The sequence below is a fragment of the Stenella coeruleoalba genome, assembly GCF_951394435.1.
Source record: "Stenella coeruleoalba genome assembly, chromosome: 5".
In the NCBI taxonomy this organism is placed as follows: Eukaryota; Metazoa; Chordata; class Mammalia; order Artiodactyla; family Delphinidae; genus Stenella; species Stenella coeruleoalba.
The window spans coordinates 61,336,016-61,362,800 of NC_137150.1; the positions used below are offsets into that span (position 1 = coordinate 61,336,016).

At 37.1% G+C, this 26,785-nt stretch overlaps 1 protein-coding gene across 7 annotated transcripts in view; it reads left to right on the forward strand.

Moving 5' to 3' along the window:
* The window catches only part of KLHL24 (kelch like family member 24), a 39,316-nt gene extending 18,791 nt beyond the window's left edge, over window positions 1–20,525 (forward strand). For 6 of the 7 annotated variants that reach the window (XM_079922683.1, XM_079922681.1, XM_079922685.1 and 3 more), the window contains 5 exons: window positions 3,754–3,938; window positions 5,098–5,216; window positions 8,797–8,985; window positions 10,098–10,286; window positions 15,437–20,525. In XM_079922683.1, coding sequence (XP_079778809.1) covers window positions 3,754–3,938; window positions 5,098–5,216; window positions 8,797–8,985; window positions 10,098–10,286; window positions 15,437–15,637 — 883 coding nt within the window. In that variant the 3' untranslated portion in view covers window positions 15,638–20,525. The remainder of the gene's footprint in view (window positions 1–3,753; window positions 3,939–5,097; window positions 5,217–8,796; window positions 8,986–10,097; window positions 10,287–15,436) is intronic. The other variant, XM_079922686.1, reaches the window with a different exon arrangement.
* Window positions 20,526–26,785: the final 6,260 nt, after the last annotated feature.

The window sequence follows — 26,785 nt, forward strand, 5'->3', positions numbered from 1 at the left end:
CATTTGTTCACTCATTTACTTATTGTTTCTAGGGCTGACCAATCCCCTCTTTTGATATATAGTTAATATATTAAGTTTATTAACTGTCACATCCTGCAGACTAGAGAGCCATTTGCTCTCTTTATGGCTTAAAGTATCATATCTCTATTTAAGTTCAGTTTTTGGTGTGATGGCTTGGTTTTCAGGTATTTTTGAGTCTTGGAATGGTAAATAGACTGTGTCACTAACACCTCCCCCTTCTCCCTTCCAACTTCCCACTATATGGAAACATTTCCTTTTGTGTGTTTTAAATATATTGTTATTTTTCTTATTAGCCAGGATCACCTTTTGACCCCCCCTTTTTTTTTAAGATATTGTTTGTTTGTTTGTTTGTTTTATTTTTTTTTTGCGGTATGGGGGCCTCTCACTGCTGTGGCCTCTCCCGTTGCTGAGCACAGGCTCCAGACGCGCAGGCTCAGCGGCCATGGCTCATGGGCCCAGCCGCTCCACGGCATGTGGGATCTTCCCGGACCGGGGCACGAACCCGTGTCCCCTGCATCGGCAGAGGGACTCTCAAGCATTGTGCCACCAGGGAAACCCTGTTTGTTTTTTTAAATGAATTTATTATTTATTTTTGGCTGTGTTGGGTCTTAGTTTCTGTGCGAGGGCTTTCTCTAGTTGCGGTGCGCGGGCCTCTCACTGTCGCGGCCTTCTCTTGTTGCGGAGCACAGGCTCCAGACGCGCAGGCTCAGTAGCTGTGGTGCACGGGCTTGGTTGCTCCACGGCATGTGGGATTTTCCCAGACCAGGGCTCGAACCCGTGTTCCCTGCATTGGCAGGCAGATTCTCAACCACTGCGCCACCAGGGAAGCCCTGAACCCTTTTTGTTGATGAAAGTTAGTTTGGCAGTTCATCTGTCTCTGGCATGTTTGCATTGATAATAAGTAGGTCTGTTATTTCAGCTAGCAAGTCCTTTATTTCACCTTTTGAGATTTTTAACTGAACCTGGTAATTACTATCCATTTTACTGATTAGGTTTAGAATATTCTGTGGATTTATAATTATTTTATTTTTCACATAAATCAAAGAATGTGACTTTTTAATTTGATCTTTTCTCAAGTTTATGATAAAAGAGTGTGATGGCTTTTTAAAAAATATTTACCAATGTAGAAAAAAGAGAATTTGCTTGTCCCACTTTCATAGGAACAAATGGTGAGACGTAATACTAAAGCAGCAAATATTTGTTAGTTTGTCACAGCAGAAAATCAGAATTTTCATTTAAAAGGGTTAATAAAGTAACATTCACCCTAAAAAATAGATTGCATGGGTATCCAGAATTTTATTCATCCTATACTATCATCTTGGCCACTTTTTTATTCTAGTCACCGTTATCAGCTGCAGCAACTCATTTCCTTTAAGGCAATCATCTTCCTGCCTGAGATAAGTATTTTTCTGAGCTCAAGAAATAAAAATAACTATTTTATTGAGTTAACAGTCTCTAATGAGAACACCAGATTTGTCTCTAATTAAGTTAAAAGCCATTTGGTCGCAAATAAGACCTTCAGTCAGGCAAAATTACTAGTTTGCTGATCCTTTCAGATACTTACACATATAGACACTAAAATAATCCCTTATTTAGTGAGACTAAATGTTTTAGCCATTAGCTTTTTGTGCTGTTTTCTCTTCTTGTTCCAAGGTGCAAAACAGACAATATATGTTTACTGGGCTAAGAAGTCTTGAAAAAGCAAGCAAGTGCAAGCAAAGGGAAAGTATAAAACAAGTAAACTGCTATAAGGAAAGTATAAAACAAAATTCTATGTAATAATTAACTTCATTTTGTATTAAAACTATTAGGAGTGACTGAACCCCAGTGACAGTATTTAACAATTTTTGTTTTGTTCAATCAGTAAATAAGACTTTGAGGAATATCACCTGGGTTTGTCTCAGAAGTATTTTAAGTAAGATTTTAGGAAATAATACTTCTATGGAAAGAAGGATAAATTAGTCATTAGTTATACTACTAAGTGTCTGGTGTTGTCCACTATTTACTTTTAATATTTTCATTTGGGAATTATTTGGAAAATAGTAAATATTATTGATAGTATTTGAGTCCTTCTGATAATATTTTACTATATTCTAGGTTAGGGTAATATAATTTGCTGGGTTCCTGAAAGTAATTTTTATTGCATCTGTGAACAAAATTCTTTTCTACAGTATATATTTTTGATTTTATAATGGAAAAAGTATGCCTGGCATGGACTAGGTGAATGATTGTTAGTTGAAATAGCTGTAAGTGTAGCTAGAATATAGCAGCTCTGTTAAAGGGACATACCAATGTCGCTTTACTTTGTTTTTTTCTAGTGTAATTGTAAAACATCACTCTAAAACTACAAATAAGTGTTCTGATGTTGTCTTTTTTCCCTCCACATTTAAGTAAGAGAAGAGGCATTGTTAGCATTTTTCTTTGTGAGACTTAATATCGTAGCAGTCATAAAATGCAATTACAAGACTTTTTCATTTCCATGAGCCTTATGAACAAAAAGAAAAGTCTTGGATAAGCTTTTAGTTTTTCCTGTCAGTATCTTTTTAAACTACAAAGTAAAAGAAGCCAGTAATTAACGTAAAGTTTGGATTCCCTTAGTGCTCTTAAAAGTTGTCTTTTCCACTCTAAAAGTAGCCCATGCTCATTATTGTTTTGAAAATTTGTGTTGATATAAAGGAGGAAGCCACACAATCCAGAGAAAACCATCATTAGCACTTTGGTATGCTCTCTCCAGACACATTATTTACATAGTATTGATCAGACCTTCTGTACAATTTTTCATCTTGCTTTTTTCCTTTAGCATTCTTTGTTATAAACTCTGTTAACATCTTTAGTGACCACCCAGCACCTTGAACTGGATTACCTTAATTTACTTAACTTTAGAAAAATTACTTTTAGGGAATTCCCTGGCAGTCCAGTGGTTAGGACTCTGCGCTTTCACTGCCTAGGGCTCAGGTTCAGTCCCTCGTTGGGGAGCTAAGATCCCGCAAGCCACGAGGTACAGCCAAAAAAAAGTTTATTTATTTATTTTTGTTTTGCGGTACGCGGGCCTCTCACTGTTATGGCCTCTCCCGTTGCGGAGCACAGGCTCCGGACGCGCAGGCTCAGCGGCCGTGGCTCACGGGCCCAGGCGCTCCGCGGCATGTGGGATCTTCCCGGACCAGGGCACGAACCTGTGTCCCCTGCATCAGTAGGCGGACTCTCAACCACTGCGCCATCAGGGAAGCCCAAGTTTATTTTTAAAACTAGTGTCTGAACAAGTACATATACTTCTCTAAAGGGTACTTAGATTGTACTGTGAATGTTTTTTTAGAACTAGCAATCTGATGAAAAAGCTCCATTTTCCTACACTTAGAAAAAGTGCATTATCTTACCTTGTGTGGTTATGCATATCTGAATTGCTGCAAGACTGCATTTGAAAGTCATCCTTGATATTACCAGGGTTCCAATTGAACTAGGTAGGATCTTTGGACCATTTTATAACTTTTAAGGTAAAACTCATAGAAAAAAATACCCATAGAAATTTTCTGTGGAAAGATGATATCACTAAGTCCCTTGTAAATGTTCTCAAAGTCAGTAAATTAGCAAGCTGTATTAGTTGGCATATACTGAGAGAATAAACAGTTCACTTTATAATAGTGTTCTACTTTCTTTATGACAATGGTATGCTTTTAGGGTTTTAAACAATCTTGAGGGTATTTTAATTTTGCATTCTTATAATAATTATTTTAGGTCAACTGGCTATTCTGAGGTGATAGTTGTCGTTGGAGGCTGTGAACGAGTTGGAGGATTTAATCTTCCATACACTGAGTGCTATGATCCTGTGACAGGAGAGTGGAAGTCTTTGGCTAAGCTTCCAGAATTTACCAAATCAGAGTATGCGGTCTGTGCTCTAAGGAATGACATTCTTGTTTCAGGTAAATAAAGAATTATTACAGTAGCTACTTTTAATTTAATCACAGCTTGGCCATTTTAAACCATAAGTGTCAAAAGAAAACAGTGAAAGTAGATATGCCCACCTTAGGCAGATCATATTATACAACAAATAAAACTGAAAATGACTTTTTGCTCTTAAAAACAGGCACAAGATGATGCAGAATGATTTACAAAAGATTCCCCAGAAAATGCCTTCAACTATATCATATTTTTTAAATTTATTTTATTGATTTACAATGTTGTGTTAATATCTACTGTATAACAAAGTGATTCAGTTATCATATATAAATTCTTTTTCATATTCTTTTCCATTTTGGTTTATCACAGGATATTGACTATGTTCCCTGCACTAAACAATAGGCCATATCGTATTTTAAATGCTCTCAAATGCATATAGAATATGGTACAATTTTTAAAACTTTTACCTGTTTACTTTGTTTTAAGGAACACAGTAACGTATGCAAAATGAAAAGTACTCAGTTAATCATCTCTAATCCACCCATGTTTTCTGAAATTCTCCCCAACGTTTATGAAATAGGATTTTCCTTAAAATTCTTAACTTGAACTTTTATTATAATATGTGATATGTTACCTCTAAAATCAAACAGACAATAAAGTGACAGACTTATATACAAAGTATAGCTATAGGATCTATAATCTGAAGTTTAATTAAGTTTGTTGATTAATTTGTTAGTTAAATTTAATTTTACCACCTTTGCAGGTTACTATATTACTACACGTTGAATAATATAACAACGCATACTTTATTTTGTACAATGGTATGCTTTTTAAAAAACGGGTGATTTTTAAAAATCTTTCTAGAGTAACTCTTTTGTCTGGGTGCTTCTGTTGTCTGACTCTTAAATGAACAGTCTTACACATTTGGTAAATTCATATTCTGCATTTTATTATTTGGGACATATAGTTATTATTTCTCAGGATAACAACTGACAAAGTTAAATCTGCTCTGTAGAACCATTTGCATTTTAAGTTTTAAGAGGGTCCTTGTTTCATTTATTGAACTGAATCCTCAAATTCTCGGACTGGGTGAATAACTCAATGTTTTCATTATCTATGCCTTTGGCAAAGATCCCTTGGTGATACACATGTTAGTGTGTGTGCATTGTTTTGCATTTAAAGGTGGAAGAATCAATGGCCGTGATGTCTGGATTTATAACTCACAGTTGAATATTTGGATCAGAGTTGCTTCTCTAAATAAAGGCAGATGGCGTCACAAAATGGCTGTCCTCCTTGGTAAAGTAAGAGAAACCACTTTTTATTATTATTGCTGTTACGTTTCCAGAATGAGTAAAATCCTTGATTTTACTCACCCTCTGGGTATTTTGAACTCAGATTGTATTTCCTTCCATTTCTAACCTCAATACATAAACTGAAGATATAAACAATTTGACACTGTACTTTTGAATGGATATTTTGTTCTCCCAACTAGGAATTTGTAGCAGTGCAGCACATTTCTTTTCTCAGGCACCAATGCGGTCTAAATGACTGAGAAGCACTGGAAAATAAAGCAGTTACATCAAGTACAAAAACAGGCCAATGTCTAATCCAAGCAATCTTTTTCCTTTTACTGACTTTGGCATTCAGGCCAAGATATATTTATGTAGAGTGATATTATTTTATCTTTTTTATTTGTACAAGTAGGGACAAAACAAGTGTTAAGATAAACTCACCAACATATTTTAAAGCAAACTTATTATTGGCTGCAGCTAATAAATATGAAAAACATATAATTTGATTCTGGACCATTTACTGTCCTTAGGAACTTGAGAATCACTTGTAGACTAGTGATTTTTGAATCACTAGTAGACTAGTAACTTTTTTGAAGTTAAATCTAATATAAAAAGCTATTACATAAAGCAGATAAAAATACAGCTGTGTATCAAGGGCTAACTTGGACTCTGTAGCCCTTCCCTGCCTCTGTCTCTATCATCTCCTCCAAAGCCACTTCAAATTAATGAGCAATCTAAATAAAAGCAGCGTACTTGCTCGCACATTGTTTTTTGAAGTATAGATGATTTACAATATTGTGTTCAAGTGTACAGCATAGTGATTCGTGTTTTAGGGGTGTTGTTTGTTTGTTTGCAGCTTATATTCCATTATAGGTTATCATAAGATATTGAATATACTGCACGTACATATTTGTCTGGTCCCCTAGTACTCTCTTCTAAAAAGATTGCTGCCTCTTAAGCCCTCTCTTGAAGACATTTTAGAGCCACCAGTGAGAAAGCAGAACTGCTCTAGTTGGAACAGAGATAATGCCAGGAACCCTTCCTACTCAGCCACCCATCAGTTCTGATTCCCTCCTCCTATCTCCCCACAGAAAGGTCTTGAAATCGCTATACTATAGAATACTAGAGCTTCTCAAAGCGCAGTTTGAAAGGTATTGTTAATTCCTAAGGGTATTGATCTACTGTGTTGCTGCTGTCTATAAGAGCAATGAAATAATGAGGACTTTGAGGTAGATGTAATGGAAATAAAATACTAATAGAGTATTTTCTAAAACCACTGGTTTGTTAGTACCTACTATATTATATACAGTTTTGGTAGCTATACCTCAAGGATGACAAAATATTACTGGAAAGTGGCAGCTAAAATAATTAAGGTGTTGAAAAGAGATGAGGTCTTACTAAAAACATTATAATTATTTAGTCTGAACATACAGAGGCATGTGAAAAAGATTGATGTCTCAAATATCGTATATGGATTGATGAACACAAATTTATTTGACAAATATTAGTATATTTGACTTGAAGGTGCCCAAAACTTGGAAGCACTAAATCAAGAAATAAAAGGAATCCTTCCTACCTTACACAGCAAGTACTCAATTCATGGAAAACAGTTATCCCAAAAACTACAATATAGGCTGAATTCAAACACAGAAAGTTATTTAAAGTTGTAAATGCACTCTGTTAAGGAAACCTAGGATGATTTGGAATATAGAATCTTAGAGCAAGAAGGCATCTTAGAGAATATTTAATGTAACTTCTTTAGTTTACAAAGAAACTGAATCCAGAGAGATCAAGTCATTTGCCCAAGGTTGCACAGAAAGTGAGAAAGCAGGGGTAAAAGCTCAGATTTTCCTAATCTAGAGGCTTTTTATCTTAAGGCGCACAGCATATATTTTTAGTTTATGCAGGTAGGGGAATAGTAATAAAGTTTAATCTTCAAAATTATATTATGTGATAGGTACTATTATTGTCTACATTTTTAAATTGAGGAAATTAAGATGGAGTCTCAGAGAAGATAGGTGAACTGCCCAAGCAAGGTCTTACTTGCAGTGGCAGAGCTAAAGATGGACCTACCTCTCCTGATTTCAAAGCCCATACCTTTAAGTACTACATTGTGCCACAGTTTCCATACCCCTTCTAGCTGCATGACCTTGAATAAGTTACTTAACCTCTCTGGGCTGCCTGGTGTTGGGAGAACAAACCCACCAACAGATAATTTTCACATAATGTAAGAAATGCAAGATTGAAATAGCATTAGCTGCTGAGGAAATTTGGAAGAGTACAGAAAGAGATTTGTGGACACACTTGAATGACAATGTATAAAATTTGGCCTTGACCCTTAGGCATTCATTGTTAAAGTAGTAAAAGGAGTTGATGAGGTGTTTTAGGAAGATTAATCTGTGGTTCAGAGAGTACAAGAGTGGAGACCAGGAGATTGAGAGGTGTGAAATGATATGGACCCCAAGGATGGTGGCAGTGGGAAACAAAAGGAAGGGACAGACGTGAGAGATGCTGTGAAAGAACGCTTGGTAGAACTTAATAGTTAATTAGATATGGATGCAGAAAAGAGTTGATGATGACTGTTCATTAAAAGAATTATAGGTGTTAAACAGGAGAGCTTTTTTTTTTCTTTTTTAGGAGAGCTTCTATAGGTTAAAAGTTTCTTGTATATCTTGTGATGCTTAATGGATTATTCTGCATGTAACTGATTTAATTAATGGCTTGTTGATTAGTTCATCTGCCCTACCTTCCTCATATTTGTGAAAAGAAAATGTACATGGAAGCCCTTTGAAATACACATTCTAGAGTTCATAATGTATCAGGTACTTTTCTAGGTACTGCAGGGACTAAATTAAAGAACAAGATAGGCCCTGCCTTCAAAGATCTCACAGTCTAGTAATCCTTACTTAATACTTTAGTTTCATAGCTTTTATTACTTTATAATATTCAAGTATTTTCACCATCCCTGAGTATGAGCATTTATGCTAAATCCTGTAATTCTCAGTGCAAGCAATATTGCTCCTAAGGGGATGAAGATTGGTTCTTGGGCGGGTGAAAAAAAATCATACTGTTTTGTGTATAAAGCACAGATACAATATATAAACAGATATACAATATATCTGTGGTATTAAAAATTTCACTGGAGGGGGCTACTATGAAAAAAATGTCTAAAAAGGCTCTTTGGTGGTGGTGAGAGAATGATAATTTTTTTTAAAGGTCCAGAAACTGAGCTAAATATATTGCAATTACAGTTACCAAGGGCTTTTTAAAGGGGAGAGATCCCTTAATTCTTTCTTTTTTTTTTTTTTTTTTTTTTTGCGGTACACGGGCCTCTCACTGCTGAGGCCTCTCCCGTTGCGGAGCACAGGCTCGGGACGCGCAGGCCCAGCGGCCATGACTCACCGGCCCAGCCGCTCCGCGGCATGTGGGATCCTCCCGGACTGGGGCACGAACCCGTGTCCCCTGCATCGGCAGGCGGACTCTCAACCACTGTGCCACCAGGGAAGCCCCCATCCCTTAATTCTTTAGCCAACTAGTTAAAAATTCAAACTTTTGATAATTAAGATTTCTCCATGTATTTTACATATAGGTATATGTTGTTGGAGGCTATGATGGGCAAAACAGACTTAGCAGTGTAGAATGTTATGATTCCTTTTCAAATCGATGGACTGAAGTTGCCCCCCTTAAGGAAGCAGTGAGTTCTCCTGCCGTGACTAGCTGTATAGGCAAATTGTTTGTGATTGGTGGAGGACCTGATGATAATACTTGTTCTGATAAGGTAAGCCATGCTCTCTCTCTTTTTTTTTTTAAATAGAAATTACCAATGATATACACAAGAAGAGAAATATGGAAGGCCTATCAAGTAGGTAGTTTGGTCCCTTAGAGTGAGGGGGCTTTTAAAAATTGTCTGGTACTTTATACTTAGGGAGGAAAACATTGAGTTTCAAGTTACTAAAGTGAGATCATAAAGTGAGATCATAACATATCCAACAATTTTCTGTTAAAAGTGTGATCCAGTTTTTTTGAGATGAAACTGATCTCAGCATTATACTATAAACCATTTTAAAACTTTTTACTGGTATAGTTTACAAAATCAAAAAATTATTCACATAAAACAATTGGGAAGTGAATTAGCAAAGGGTAAGATACTGTACTGCTTCCAACTGGGTCATTTTCTGCATACTTTGAAAATATTCTTAGAACAAAGAAAAGAAAACCTCTCTAATGTAAATATAGGATGGCTCAAAGCTGCTGCAGTTCATTGAATTCGTGAGACAAAAGAACATGTGCCATCCTGACATCTCAGAAAATACCCCGTTTATTCTGCAAACGTGTCTAATGCCTAATTCATTTAGCAATAGTTTACTGAACTTTGTCAATCAATAAATTCTTTTTCTAAATTAAATTTTAATATAATGTCAAATGTTACATATTTAGAATTCATTAATTCAGAATTTGTGATAATTCAAAGTATACTGAATTGAGGTTCGCTGGTGTTCTTCTGAAGAAAGGACTCCCTAAACATGTGAAGAAATTATATTCAAATTGAGGCATACTTATCCTATATAACAGAATTTATAAGACTGTTATTTTATTTTATTTTTTTTGAAGACTGTTATTTTTAATGGAAAAAAAAAAAGCAAACCTGCTAGCCATTCATCTTGGAAACGGTCTGTGTTTCTTACTCTATTCTGCTTGATAGTAATAAATTTGTATTTCTTTTGAGAATTTCATAATTCAGATATTTTACTCTCAAGCCAACCTCCCTTAATTCTGTGAATTAATGGGATTTTATTTTTAATCATGTTTCTGTATATTGGCAGACTATTTATTATGTAAATTTGCATTTTTGTTGAGAAATTTTAATTAAGTACTTCTATATATTATTAGGTTCAATCTTATGATCCAGAAACCAATTCTTGGCTACTTCGTGCAGCTATCCCAATTGCCAAGAGGTGTATAACAGCCGTATCCTTAAACAACCTGATATATGTTGCTGGTGGACTGACCAAGGCAATATACTGTTATGATCCCGTTGAAGATTACTGGATGCATGTACAGAATACATTCAGCCGACAGGTAATAACATAAAACAGTCCAAAAGAATAATCAATGTAGGAGAGACCAAGTACAGGACCAGTATGAATATACAGTAACTTTACTATTTATGTGTTTCATGTATGCTTGGATTATTTCCAAAAAAAAAAATTTTTTTTTAATAAATAAATTTATTTTTGTTTGCGTCGGGTCTTCGTTGCTGCCCACCGGGCTTTCTCTAGCGCGGAGAGCGGGGGCTAATCTTCGCTGCAGTGCGCGGGCTTCTCATTGCGGTGGCTTCTCCTGTTGTGGAGCGCGGGGTCTAGGCGCGCAGGCTTTAGTAGTCGTGGCACGCGGGCTCCAGAGTGCAGGCTCAGTAGTTGTGGCGCACGGGCTTAGTTGCTCTGCGTCACGTGCGATCTTCATGGACCAGGGCTCAAACCCATGTCCCCTGCATTGGCAGATGGTTTCTTAACCACTGAGCCACCAGGGAAGTCCCTCAAAAATTGTTTAAACTCCACATAAAGCATATGGTATTCTTGTTTTGAACTCCTTCCAAGGAATTTATTGAAATAACTTACTTTTGTTTTTAATTTTTTAATTAATTTTTATTGGAGTATGGTTGGTTTACAATGCGGTGTTAGCCTCCACTGCACAACAGAATGAATCAGCCATACACATACAGGTATCCCCTCCCTTTTGGACTTCCTTCCCTGAAATAACTTACTTTTTACCATCCCATGGTAAAGTAGGTATTGCTCTTGGGCTGTTGGGTTTTTTTCCCCTTAACCTTTTTGAGACTCCTACTCCAGTTCTTATCCCTCTCTCTAGCACATTTTTGAAAGAGAAGAAATTCTCTCAAACTGGTTTCTTTCCTTCTGCGGTTAGAAACTAGGTAATTTGTTGTTTTTGCTATAAAGAAAATGGCTGTACTTGGGTCTCTTTCATCCACACTGCACTTGTACCCTTATATGGCCTTTACCCCTGCCCCATAAAGGCCTCCCCTTGGCCTTTTGTTTCGTGGCTCTACCCTCTTTCCTTCCACCATCAAAATGCTTGATGGCTCTGATGCTGGAAATCTGGCTCTACCTGTACCACTCTAGAGAGATTGTACTCCCAAAGGTCATTAATAATCTCCTGAGTCTCATTCATGTTCTCTTGTTTTTTTCTACCCAACCCTTAAATATGGGTATTCCTTGAGCCTCTTTTCCCTGCCCTTTTTCCAGATTATACTCCGTTCCTGAGTGATCACATTTACTGCTCAGTACTGATGACTTCAAATCTTATTCTCCATTAAAGCCTCTCTCCTGTGCTCCAGACTCAAATTTCCAACTGCTTATTTGATGTTTTCCGTGGCATTCCAAGACTTTAAAACAGAATTCACCTTCTTCCCCAAGTTTACTTCTTCTGTTTCCAAACAACCTAGTGAATGGAAAAACTCTGTTTCTCCCTGACAGCACTTCTGACACCAGGTATGTGGGTTTATTCCCACACCAACCGATCTCTGTCTTCAGCTGGTGTCTTACAATTCAATTCAGTTCTGACATGACCTGAAATTTGCTTCAGGTTCCACAGGTTAAGGACTCAGTCCCGCAAGACTGCCACCACTTCACATGCCAGTCACAAGTCTCAGGTTTTCACCAGTACTTCTGACAAATCAGCTATAAATCAAGGTTTCCACAGCCCCCCCGCCTTGGGTTCAGTAATAATGCTCAGGAAAACACTTACTTATGTTTACAGGTTTGTTATATGATAAAGTATATTACAAAGGACATAGATGAACAGCCAGATAAAGAAGTACCTAAGGCCAGGTCTGGAAGGGTCCTAAGCAGGGAACCTTCTGTCCTCATGGATTTGAGGTACACCACCCTCCTGGGACATAGATGCATTTACCAGCCTAGAAGCTCTCCAAATCCTATACTTTTGGGATTTTTATGGAGACTTTATCATGTAGACATGATCAGTTATAATTCAGTTTCCAGCCCTGCTCCCCTCTCCAGAAAAGGGAGGGTGGGGTGAAACTTACAAGTTTCTAATTATGGCTTGGTTTCTCTAGTGACCAACCCCCATCTAGGAGCCCAGCAACAGTCCCTCCTTGGAACAAAAGACACTCCCATCAACCAGGAAATTGCAAGGGATTTAGGAGCTCTGTGTCAGGAACTGGGGGCAGAGGCTGATATGTATTTTCTATTATTTCACACTTAGAAACTTAATTTTTAAAATTTTTCTTGATTTCTCTTAAATTGAATCAATCCATCGTATCAGTTCTGTGTCCTCAAGAGTTTCTCCTATTCTTTTCCATTCCTGTGGTTCTTGCTTTTGTTCAGGTTCTCATCAGTTCTTACCTAAACTAAAACAGTATTTTCTAAGTAGTGTTCCTTTCTCTAATGTCTTGCTTTTCTAACCCATTTTACCACCAGTTATTTTTCAGCAAATCAAATTATGTCTCTTCTCTGGAAATGTACTGAATAAAATCTAAAAGTTTTCCCACTTCATTCTAGGTCTCCTGTTGTCTGACCTTTTCTTGCCTTTTAGCTTCACTTTCTTCACCTTTACCCAAATTACATTAAGTATCTGTTGCTTGCATTTGCTATCCAGATGGTATGTGTTCTTGCCTTGATTCATGTTGTCCTCTTAGCCTTTAATGCCTTTTCTACCTTCTCTATTTGTAATTCTACTCATCTTTCAAGTACCACTTCACAGTTACAACAAACTGAGGTTGCCCTGTTCAGAATTAATCTCTTGTTTTTCTGATCTGTCACTACACTTAACACCTCTATAATGCAAGTGATAAATTTCCTTATAGTTATAAATGTTCATTTCTATACTGGAATTCAGTCTTCTTAAGGATACTGTGTTTTCTAACTCATCTCATGTATCTTGCATTGATTGATTGGTGCTCGGTAAAATTTTTTTTTTTTTTAATTTTTTTTTGGCTGCATTGGGTCTTCACTGCTGTGCTCGGGCTTTCTCTAGTTGTGGAGAGCAGGGGCCAGTCTTTGTTGCGGTGTGCGGGCTTCTCATCGTGGTGGCTTCTCCTGTTGCAGAGCACAGGCTCTAGGCACACGGGCTTCAGTAGTTGTGGCATGTGAGCTCAGTAGTTGTGGCTCACAGGCTCTAGAGCACAGGCTCAGTAGTTGTGGCGCACGGGCTTAGTTGCTCCCCGGCATGTGGGATCCTCCCGGACCAGGGCTTGAACCCATATCCCCTACAGTGACAGGCGGATTCTTAACCACTGCGCCACCAGGGAAGTCCTGCCTACCCTTTTAATACTAATCAAATGAAAAATGATAAATCAACTGTAATTTCATGGTAGACAGCTATTTGAGTCAAAGGTTGTGGTGTTTTTAAATGCTTAGAATGTTGAATGACAAAAAAAGAACTGAAAAAATGAGCTTTTTTTTCCCAGTCCTAATGGACCCAGCCTTTTTCTCTGTTTTTACCTCGCCATTTCCATGCCTTTTGACTTTGCATAATTCCTAAATTCCACAACTTGCTATTTTAAACATATTTTGCTTTTTAACTTTCATCAGGAACTTTTTTTTTTTTACTGACGAAGATTTTTTTTTTTACCCTTCTTCAGCGGATTAGGTATTTAAAATGTCGTTAAAGTTTAGAATAATAATTGAAAAGAAATCTGATTCTTTTTCTTTATTGGCGTTTTAACATTTAAGCATTAAGCATTATAAAAAATAATAATTAAGGAGAGGGGTATATTTTACAATATTAAGATTGTGTTTCATTTAAGTCATGAAAAATAACATTAAAACTTCATGTATTGATGAATTATTTTTCTTACTAGCTGCCATTACCCTTGAGACTCTCATAGAGTGAAATAAACTACTATGCAAGTAATTTCCTGATATGAATGAATATCTGTTCTGAAGGTTGCTTCATTTAATTCTGAGCACTATTTATGAAATGATGTTAATAACAAGATAGATCCTATAATTATATAGTTTAAGAATCATCATCAAAGTGACTGTAAAGTTCAATAGTGCAAGCCAGCTTGTACTTGAAAACTAAGGATGTTGTCTTTTATTGTGTTCAGAACTTTCAGAATTTATAGAAAGAGCTCATTGTGCTTTCAATGGAAAATGTTATAGTCTGGTACATAATTGGTACAATTCATGGGTGGTATTCTACATAAAAGTTTGTCATTCACTGATGATAATGGGTCCCAAGTCAATATATAATATATATATATATATATATATGGGCCCCAAGTCAATATATAATATATATATTATATATAATATATATTATTATATATAATATATAAACTCTAATGTAGACATTTTAAAATATTCACTAATTCTTCTAGACCCAAAGATACTATCCTCTATTATAGAAATCCACCAAGATTTAATTTTTTCTACAAGAGTGAAATTTATATATAGCAAATCTGATCAAGTAAAAATGTTTATTGTACTCACTGGTAGAACCCATCTCATTGTTGGTTATGTGGAAACAGGATAATAATATACAATAACTTTCTGAATTAAAGTGAAATTTAAATGGAAGAATAATTGACCTGCAGCATAACCAGATTCATGCAATAGTGAGACAATTTTAGTATAATTTCTTTCTTTGAAGAATCACTCTTATCCTTGCAAGAGTATTTGTTTTATATAATAATTGTATTACTGACAGAGAAGAGTAAAATTTAGCTAAGAGTCTCATTGCATGGAAAGTTAACTATAAAATGTTATCTGGGGAGTTTCTGTGCCCCATCCAAGGCCCCTAATAACAGTGCTTCTTTAATTTGGTTATAACTCTCATTCATTCTTTCAACTTGTGGGTAATCCCCTATAATGAATAATGTTCCTACCCTTTGATCATGTAATAGCCACTTTCTATAATAAAGGACCTTCCTGTAATAGGAGAAGCAAGTCTTCAAGGATGTTTTCATTCAACTACCATTAAGTTAACTAAAACCCTTCTCTCAGTCCACCACCCCCACTTCACCTCCCATATCTTGACCCCAATTAGTGACATGTATTCTATCTTAACACTCCCTTCACCCATGCAAATTTACCTAGTATTCACACATAGGAGTTGGGCAAAAGGGAGCTTATTATTTCATGTCTCCTTTTTTGACTTGTTAAAGCATGTCTTATTTTACTTTTCAGTTTGCTGCCAAATCCCTTACTGTCAACAGTTAATTTTTTTTTTTTAATTTGGTTGAACAGGAAAACTGTGGTATGTCTGTATGTAATGGTAAAATATATATCCTGGGTGGAAGACGGGAAAATGGAGAAGCCACAGACACTATTCTCTGTTATGATCCTGCAACAAGTATCATCACAGGGGTAGCTGCAATGCCCAGGCCAGTGTCCTATCATGGATGTGTGACTATTCATAGATACAATGAGAAATGCTTTAAGCTCTAAAACCAGGATACCTCACCCAAGAAGCCACAGCAATCCAAGATGAGAGGTTTTAAAAACTCCAGAGTGGGAACTTGACATATCTCCTTTTTGCAATATGCACAGAAAAGTAAAAATAATAATTGTCATGCCTTTCTTCCCAAAATATCAATCTTTCAAACTGTAATAAAGGCTTTTCTGTAATTGGGAAAAAAAAATTTGTTGTTGTTGAAGGTAATAGTGGTCTTTGCTTGGGCTTTGAGAGTGTACCTTTGTGAGTATTTGTAAGAAACCTATGTGGAGTAGGAAATAATGTCTGCCTGCATACCTTTTAGGAATTTGTGATGGTTTCTTCATTTATGTATGTTTATCTGCAAGACTGTATATTCCTTACTTTGTCACATATGTGTGTGTGTGTGTGTATATATATATATGTATGTGTGTATATATATATATATATACACACATACATATATATATATAATTGCATGGCAAGTTTTCATTTAGTTTGACTCATATAATGCTTAGAATACTTAGAATCATTCTAAGGTAGAAAAACCAGTTTTAAAAATCTTTGTCACTAAAAAATACATCCAAGTTGATTAATTTTATTGTGGGTTTTTTTCTGTAATTGATAAAAATGTAATGATGACAATCTGAGTATCATAAAATACTGAATTATTATGACTTCATTCTTAGAATTATTTTCTTATATTAAAGGTATTTTGGGGGGAGGAGATACAAAAGCAAGTGCCCTTAAAATGGAGATTAAAATTACATGTTAGTTCCTAAAAAAAAAATCATCTAAGACCATTGAAGGGAAAATGACCCACTGTGGCTCTCAAAAGTATTTATATATCATCTCTAAATCCTCTAAGGGATGCGCCTTTTCTTGAACATGGCAGAAGAGTTGAAATCCACTTTGCAATATTATCTTGTGAAAAACAGGGACAGATTTTCTCCGTAGCCCAGTAGGGTTTGACCTCATTACTATGGTGCTTTGGGTGAGGACCTCTTCCTGGTTATCCTACTTTCTTGTGAACAGCTAAAAATCCTGGGAGTCTCTACTGTTAAGCTGCCCTTAAAGGATAAAGCAGGGACCACCTGTCTCAGTGGGTCCATATTTCTTTTAAAATTAGCTATCTGAAGAAACTAACAGCAGTAGTTGCAGTCTTCTAAGATAAATCTTTCATTTGGTACCCATTGTGTAAAATAGTGATCAATATTCTCAAGCTTCTCTACATCAAATTGCCTTTGTCTAGATGTTTCAACTCCAGTTTATAAAGCTTACTGGTTTTCAGAGAAGAGTGTAAAACTTTTTCTAAGGCAAATGAAATGGCAGGAACTATAGTGTACGTGATTATTGATATTCCTGGGTGGACAGATATAATTTAAAACATTTTAGGGATGTTCAGGTAGCCTGCTATATTTCGACTTCCCCAGGCACTATTGTTGTCTCACATCATAATTATATATTTGCCATAGGAGAAATGATGCAAATATGTGATTATAGTGTCACCAGATTTCTGTTAAAAACAAGGTAGTAATCAAAAACCTAACATTGATAAACTACTCTTTCTTTCTCATTTTAGAATGATGCAAAGATTTGAAATAAACCTATACAGAGTCAACTTTTAATGCCTAGCTGGAGTCTGAATTCTGAGGAAAACTCTAAAACACTTAACAAATCTTTAAGGAATTTTTATTTTTCAGATCATAATTTGAAATGATGTATACCTTTTTGTGATAATTATCAGAGCAATTCAGAAACCACTTTTCTACCATTTTAGTTGAAAGACAGTAGTAGATACAATTGGGATACTTGTTTTAATTTTAGAGTAAACTTCTACTTCTGCATCATACCTTTTGTAGATAATGGAACCTATTTAGTTCAGAAATTCTCTGTGGTATATGAGAAAAGTGTTTTGTAAATGCTGAGAATTATACAAATGATACTTGTTATTTTCATGTGTATTTGTAAGATCATGCCCATCCATAAATAGACACTTCACACAAAGAAGACTTTCTCAACATAACCTGTATTTTAGTACTTTCGTCTATTATAAAAGTATTAACTATTTACTTGTATTTTGTTATACATTTATTTTTAATGTTCAGGTGTCTGTTGTAGTAAATTGGAAATCCTATAAAACAGAATTTGTTTAAACATGGACCTCATGCCAATATTGCTTAATTTTTTTCTCTACATAATTTAAAACTACATAAATTAAGTAGCCACCAAGAACTTAGTTTGAATCCTATGAAATTAAAGTAACAATTTTTAAAGTTACCCAACTGATACTTTAATTTTCTTAAATTATTTATTTTCATTTACTGATTTTTGATAAATAATGATGTTAGCATTGATAAAGTAATAAAGAATTTTAGGGTATAATTAGTATATCAAAAGAGATTTATCAACCAAAATGGTATCAGATTATATTCATGCTCTCATCACATAGTTGACATATTTTCTTTTGGTGGGTGATGCTCGTATAAGCCTTTGGGTTAGTGTGTATGTATATATTCAATACATGTGTGTATATATGTAGATAGATGGTATGCTCATCTACACACATACATACAGACATCAAGAATTTTATCAGTTTCTGATCAGAAAAAGGCACATAAAGTAAAAATTAGTTGATCTTATTAAATTCAATTCCAGAAGTATATTTTTTTAATTTGGGCATTTCTAGAATACTTTGTTACATATGAAAGTACATGATGAATATTAGTATGATGACTCATATACAGTCAGAATCTATATAATGCATACAGTTTTACCAGATCAGAAAACAAATTGACGGGAGATACAAGTATGCTAAACCTAGCCATTGATATACCTCAGTGGGGAAGGAATTCAAAAGTATTTTTTGTGGGTCAACAGAAATGTACAGTTTTTTCTCCATGAACTTTAATCATTTTTCATGTGTTCCTATATGTGAATGAGCTATAAAGTGGTCTAGTTTTTACAACAAAAAGGCCTTCTTCCTTTTCTACTCTAATCTTCCCACTGACTTTACTGCACAGGTATGAAATGGTAGCCTATTGTATCTTCAGTAACCTTTTTTTTTCCCCTAGATGACTGAAATATAGGTATTTACTCCATTTAAACCAGCTGTTAACAAAAAAATGATGTAAATACTCAGGGAGGGTATTAACTTGTCATTTTTGCCTAATTGGAGTGTTTAAAGTGCCATATCTAAGTAACTTGCAGTTCATGATTCTAGAGTAAATTCAGTTTGGTAAAGGGGCTTCACACATGGCGGTGGTTAAACATTCATTTTTTTATATTTAGAAAGATGAAAATGTTTTGTGGACTGATACATTTTCTCTTAGTGAATATGAATTGTTTATGTATCTCTACTGTCATACCCTTTTGAAATGAAACTCAGGAAAATATAAAGGTTCAATTATACTACTTTTGTCAGTGTACAAACCAGGTGTATTTTTTTTTTCCTGTTGTGTGGATATGGCAATAGATTTTTTAAAAAGAAATGCTGTGAGAACCCATACATGAAAAGAGAGGGTTGAATCATCAGTGTGTGCCTTTTGTTTCTTGAGATTTATATGTGGAAAAGATATCTTCTACTCCAGACTGTATTTTCAAAGAGAAGAGATTGCTCTTTATGTGGTGCCAAGTGATAAGATAACGTCTCTTAAAGGCTTCCTGTGGACTGCCTTTATTTTCCTAAACTCAAGACACCAGTTAACCTCAACATAATTTTGGCCTTTCTTAGAATTTCTTGTGCATTATATTGAAAACCAGGTTTATATCACCTCACCCCATTATTCCTTTTAGTTAAATAAATTCACCATACCAAGAAACCAGAATGGGGCAATTTGGTTGGCCTTTAAGGCAGTAGGTTTGACTAGCTAGTTATACTTACTGTCACATCTAATGCTAGTCATCAGAAACCACTTGACCAGGAGTGTGAATTGATAATTCCAGAGACAGTTTCAACATACTTCAGACTTTTTTTAAATGTTTTTTATGAGTGTTTTACATTTGTGTGATTGCCTTAGATATTAAATTTTTGTAGTGCTAAAGATCATCATTAAAAAATGTTTTGAATACCAGTAGTTATAACTTATTTTATGTATTGTCCCAAAGAAAAGAATTTGTTTTAATGTTTTCAAAATAACTGCATCTGAATTTGTTTATATGCCTTAAGTTCTCTAGTGCTATTTCAACTTTTCTTTCAATCTAAATAAAGCTTACCTTAGATAAGTTTCATACTTGTTTCCTATAGAGTGAATTTCCCTTCTTGAATTCTTTAATGAGCACCAGCCTTGTGGTTGCTTGAAAGAAAATGTTAAGAAAGGTTGTTGGGTGTTTGGAGTTTTATTATATTGGGGGGACTTTTTTTGTTTGATGCCAAGGTGCTTTTTAAGATATTAAGAAAAACATCTATCTTAGGTTGATTAAACCCTTGTAAACATCATTTGCAATATCTGCATCTAAAGTCAAAAAAGTAAGTCTACTTATTTTTGTTTCATTCTTATGTACTGTTTTGTTTCTTTTGTTTTTCCTTCTACAGGCTCTTTCATTTATCTTTCCTGAAAAAGTTCTTAGTCTTTCTTTCTCCAACACCCCTCCCTATGGTTTCTTAATTTAAATCTTGTTGAGAGTTTCTGGAGCTATCTAAGACAACACGATTATAGAGTTGAACAAAAGCATAATGTGCTTTACAGCTTGTACAGACTTGTGGCAGCCAAGTGTCTTTTGCTTTCAGATGCTCCAGAGTCTTCACAGTGGGGGAAAAAAAAAAAACTTTGTATTTCTTTGTTTTCAATTTAGTTGCAGCACACTAATACTTATATGTCTTGTTTAAATATACTTTGTGCATAGTTGTCTTTAATTTTTAAAAAGTTCTATCTAATAAAAAATGTCTTTTAACCATTATTACTTGACTATGGTTGTATTAAATTTTATTTACCAAAAGCTCATTGTTTTGTCTTACCTTAAATATATTCAAGTGGTTGTTTGAAAAAGGAGTGGGGGAAATTACAAGTTAATATATGTATTTACTAGTGTGTTCACAAAGTAACTAGAAGGCTAAACAAAAAGCTAAAAACATTGGTGTGTATGAGGAATTGGTGGCTTAGGGACAAGTAAAAAGGCAATTTCACTGCATACTCCTATAGAATTGTGTGTAATTTATATAAATATGCACATAATCAGTTTTTTAGTGTGAACCACATGTAAATGTTACTATTCTGAATTTTTTTATTATGATTTTAATTTTTAATTATGAAAGTGATCCATAACATTTGCACTGTAGTGTTCTTTTGATTTGGCTCTCAAAAATACCCTTATAGTAATATCAAGAGTAAAGAACTTAAGAAATTTTATTGCAGGTGTCGAAGAGGGCACATTATTTACTGCAGAGGCAATGTCTGATTTTACATTAGCAAAAGTAAAATCTTGAAAAGATATGTTACAGAAGTGTAAGCAGGGGCTTCCCTGGTGGCGCAGTGGTTGAGAGTCCGCCTGCCGATGCAGGGGACGCGGGTTCGTGCCCCGGTCCGGGAAGATCCCACATGCCGCGGAGCGGCTGGGCCCGTGAGCCATGGCTGCTGAGCCTGTGCGTCCAGAGCCTGTGCTCCGCAACGGGAGAGGCCACAACAGTGAGAGGCCCACGTACCGCAAAAAAAAAAAAAAGAAGAAGAAGAAGTGCAAGCAATGCTTTAGCTTGTTATGCTTAGTTTTTATATTGTGCCATCAAAATAAAATGGCAAGTTAGAATGTGTCTTAAGTAATAAATGTTAAAGCTGTTTTCATTTCACTTAATTCCTCTGTAGCCACACCTGGAAAGTGGATAGGCTTCATCGGCTCTGATTCCAACCTGTGCTCTGCCATAAAGCCGTTTCACCTCTCTGAGCCATACTTTGCTTATTCTAGGAAATGCAGTCGTAATACTCACTTTACAGGCTTGTTGGATAATGGGATGTATGTTGAAGAGTGAACAGAGTTCTGGCACAGAAGAGGAGAATATAAATGTTGATTCCTTTTCTATGCATTTTGTCTTCAGGACAAAAATGCAGTATGCAAAGTCAGGGAAGGAGTTGAAAGAATTAAAAGCATTTGTTAGCTTATAATTGGAAAACCATGAGCAATGGGTAGAGAATAGAAGCCTCATATAATTTAAATTTTCTCTTCAAAAAATAACCTGTGCTCTTAACAGAATGAGGGGGAAAATGGGCTAAACCTGCCTTCTGCCTCTCTGCTATTCATTAACTGTTAATGGAGACTGAGAAAATCAAAAGGCATGATTTCCTCCTAATTATGTTGGGGTCTTTTATATTTTTTATATGATGTTTTGACATCTTTGGGGGACCTTGCTGGCTGGGGAGAGACTGCTCCTCCCAGGACTGGCTAATTCCTAGAGGCAGTAAACAGCTTGTCAGTGAGCCCAGCTTTCATATATAAACCAACCAATCTCCTGTCCAAAACTCCAGCCGCCTCCTTAACTCTCACACACCAAACCAACATTTCCCGTGCCCTAAATCACCCTAGGGCCAGGTACCAGACTGCTAAGAACCACCCCTTGTGTCACCAAACCAGCTGGGATTATTCAAACTAGCCAACCCTAAACTGTTTACCCTGCTATGCCTTGACTTACCCATGGAAACCCCAGTAAAGGCTCTGTCCTATGCTTCCCCCTCATTTCTTTCTGCCTCCTGACTGACACTGGTGCTTCCCCTGTGGCCCTGTGTGACACACTGCGCCTCTTGTTTCTAGGAGAACTGTAACACTAAACTTTTCTTTCAATGGCACTGACTGCTCCGTGTTATCACCCAGTCACCTCTATAAATTAAGACTCATAAGTCACATGTTCATGTTTATGTTTGAATGGCATGTTCAGCACAGAGGTGCTTAATGTTTTAGTGAATAAAACCACCAATTCTGTTTTTTATACAAGAGGTTATATACCTTAAAACAGGATTTTTTTTTTTGCGATACGCGGTCCTCTCACTGTTGTGGCCTCTCCCGCTGCGGAGCACAGGCTCCGGACGCACAGGCTCAGCGGCCATGGCTCACGGGCCCAGCCGCTCCGCGGCATGTGGGATCTAACCGGACCGGGGCACGAACCCGTGTCCCCTGCATCGGCAGGCGGACTCTCAACCACTGCGCCACCAGGGAAGCCCCAAAACAGGATTTTTGAGTCATAGTTTGATAAACAATAATCAATGCATATGTAGTACAACCAAAGTGCCAATCGGTCCAAAGAGTCAAGGCTTTGAATACTCATATCTTTTTATTTAGAGAAAAACACGGTTGTGTGATAAAGGAGGAAAGAGGATTTTTAAAAGATCATATTTACTTTCTTAACACACTCCTACTGAGATGTGGTGGATGATACCAAAGATAGTAAGGCTTTATAGGAATTCAGTGTCTGCAGGTGAGTAAACAGAGGAGGTGAAACAAAACAGAAAGCAACACTCCAAGAAGCTTTCTAGCATGGTGTGACAGCTATGGAAATGGGCCTGACTAGCCTCCAACCACAGAGAGCATAATTGACCAAATAATGCCCCAGCTGCTGGCTTTGAAATCCATGTTGCACTTGTGCTGAGCCCACACACCTCCTACCAGCTGCTTTCAGCCAGTGACTTGTAACAGGAATACTAAGGCACACATGTTCCTTCTGATGGTGGATTTGGGCTCCAGGACTCCCCTTCTGCTTTGTGCAACCTTCATTAGACTACATGGCAATGTAAGATGCTTCTATCCAACCTTCTTTCCCTCTCCTTCACTTGCTTCTTTCCCTCTCCTTCACTTGCTTCTTTCCCTCTCCTTCACTTGCTCCTTCACTTGACAGAAAGCTGCTGGTGGGCAGGGCCTGTTTTATTAGATTAATTCCACTCTTACTCAGTGCTTGGCATCAACGGGAAGGAAGAGACCAAAGCCCAGTACTTGGCAGTGGTGCTTAATCAGGAATGGTAGTTCTTAACAGCTGAGAGGTTCATTCGTTTATGTATTCATTTATTTATTTGACAAAACACTGGCGTCCTTAATGTGGATCAGACAGAATGTTTCCTCTGGGATTACAGTAATGAATGTGACAGTTCCTGTTCTCAAAGTTTATAGAATGATGGGAGAAGCAGACATATGAATAGATAAATTCTACATATAGTATGATAGAGGAACTTACAGGATTCCAGGGACTGAGAACTGTGTAAATGGGAATAAAGAATCAGCACTTTCTAGAGTAAAGAGATTGTATGGTCTCTTCTTTCCGACTGCTGCCAAGAACTGGGTAAGATGCTATGGGATTAATAAGACAGGCCCTGCCCTCCAGAGCTTTCTGTCGAGTGAGGAAATACATAGCAATCAGGGAAGGGCTGCTTACTGACACATGGAAATAACATTACACTAATGTCCTAGTTTGTTGCATTTTCCACTTCTCAACTTGTGGTTTCCATATACCTACCATTCATAAAATTGTTTGTTAGCAAATTTTTACCTCTGACTCATAGTCTTTAATTTTGATTTCTGCCATTATCCTGGGTCATTTAAGCGTATAGGACCCATCCCTTTGCTCTAGCCTCACGTTGTTTTGACCTCTAGTCAACAGACCTTCACTCTCACTCACTCCCAAGTAACACAGAAGGCCATTCCTCGGATCATTTCATCACCCAGAATTATTTTTCCTATGAAACCTTAAACTCCAAAGCCTTTCTGTCTTTTGCCACAGCCTTCCTTTCCTTCCATCTCTCTCATTCTGTGATTTTCCTTGTGAGTTTATCTAGATCTCCAGTCTTCTAACACCTCTTCATGCAGGCCCCTGGGTTACCCATTATCCCTTTCCAGCCTGCACTCCATCATCACAATGTCATTCCAACACTCACCAGCACTCAAAATTTGCTCACCCTTTTGATCTCCCGTTCCACTTATTCTCCTACTGCCTCCATGTGTATCATCCCAGTGGTTGGCCCTTCTCTGCTCCTACTCCCAAGCTATTGAACACAGGTAGAGAAAATCAGCTAATTTATACCTCTAAAATTGTGTGATCTCCAACTTCAATTGGGCAAGATACTCTTGGCAAGGCTTCAACTCACTCGCCACTCTCCTGGCGTACTCCACGCTCTTCTCAGCAGTTGATCTTGCTTTCTCCTTCAGAGACTTAAAGGACATGAAGTAGAATCTCTCCTCCTATACTTCTTTCCTATCGTTTCTCTTCTTCAGAATTTAGGTGTCCCTCCTCCACCTGAACTCTGAATCCCACTCAACCAGCATCTTAGGGACTTCCCCCTACATCCTTCTCTGATTTTCAACCTCTCTATGAGCACTTTCCCATAGCATGTTTTTTTTTTTTTTTTTTTTGCGGTACGCGGGCCTCTCACTGTTGTGGCTTCTCCCGTTGCGGAGCACAGGCTCCGGACGCGCAGGCTCAGCGGCCACGGCTCACGGGCCCAGCCGCTCCGCGGCATGTGGGATCTTCCCAGACCGGGGCACGAACCCGTGTCCCCTGCATCGGCAGGCGGACTCTCAACCACTGCGCCACCAGGGAAGCCTCCCATAGCATTTAAACATACTCTAGCCTCTCCCATCTTTAAAATCCTTTCTGCAGCCCCAAGTTCCTTTCTGGCTAAACCCTGTTGTTTAAAAGTCTCTCCTTTGCTTCACTTCTTCATATACCGCAATCTGGCTCACATACTCACACCACTACAGAAATCACATTTGCCAAGAGCTCCAATTACATCTTTGTTGTTAAATTCTAAGTCCCTATCTTATTTAACAAATTTGATGCGCCTGATGACATTTTCCTATCTTGTCTATAGCCATACTTTTCCTTTTCCTTTTCCTTCTCTTTCATGGGCTCTTCCTCTGCCTCTGCCCTAAATCCTCAATCATCAGGCTTTCTTCTTACCCTGCAGATAATTATCCTGGGTAATTTTATCCACCACTATGGTCCCAGTTATGACTATATTTGATGGATCCTAAATCTAAATGTTCAGACAAGATACTTATATCCAAATGTCTTCTAGAAATTTCTGTATGAGTCCTTAATATGGGACTACTAGAACCTGAAACTCAAAAGCAGCTTTCTCCAAAGAGATTCATCTTGTATTTTCCTTTCTGGTTAATAGCAACAAAATTGACTGAAACCTAAGAGTAATTTTTCCTATTATTCAATCATGCATTCAAATATTGAGTACATACCTTGTGCCAGGAACTTTTCCTCTTTATATCTAAATTGATCTATCTGTCTATCTATCCATCCATCTTACTTTCCCTCCTTCCTACCAATGCCTTAGTTCAGGCCTTCATTATCTCTATGGAAGAGTCTTCTAAGTGGTTTGCCTAAGATCAAAATTCCTTGTTGGCATGTGACTGAAACAACACTATCTGAATAGGAAATTTATTGGAAGGTAGCAGAGGCTCACAGAGTTGATGAGGCAGCCAAGTATCCTACCCAGAAAATAGGCATAAACTGGGGCAGCTCTAGAGAGCTATGAAGCAGGACACACACAATTATCTTTAAGCAAAAATAATCTGGATAGAACATCCCTACCCAGCCACCATGCTAATAAATTTATCTTTACCTCACTGACTCCTTGATTGAAATCTGCGGTGGAAACACTCAGCTGACACCAGTTCATGTACCTGACTGGCTGCTAAGGGCTAGTGGAGAGAGAGAGGGAGAGAGAAATATCTGAATTCCTTAGGGAGAGGGAAACTTTGTTTCTTGTCAAAATCAATACAATTTGGAATTCCCCAAATCTTGGGTGGGGTGGGGGAGAGAGGAGGAACACTTCCTGGGCTTACCCATCTCTGTGCCTTGGTTTCCTTCTCCTGGAATGCCTGGCCTCCAGCTATCTCCCCTACATTCTCTGAAAGAGCTAGGATTCATTTCCTCAGGGGAGCTTCCGTGATCACCCTCTTCCCATCCTGTAACCAAGCAGAGCCCTATGGGGCCTTCCCAGAACAGGATCCCCTCCCTCATATCCTTGGCCTGCCTTTTGTCTATAGATAAACTTTAGTCAAAGAATAAATTTTTTTTTTTTATAAATTTATTTATTTATTTATGGCTGCGTTGGGTCTTCATTGCTGCGCGTGGGCTTTCTCTAGTTGTGGCGAGCAGGGGCTACCCTTTCTTGTGGTGCGCAGGCTTCTCATTGCAGTGGCCTCTCCTGTTGCAGAGCACAGTCTCTAGGCGGGTG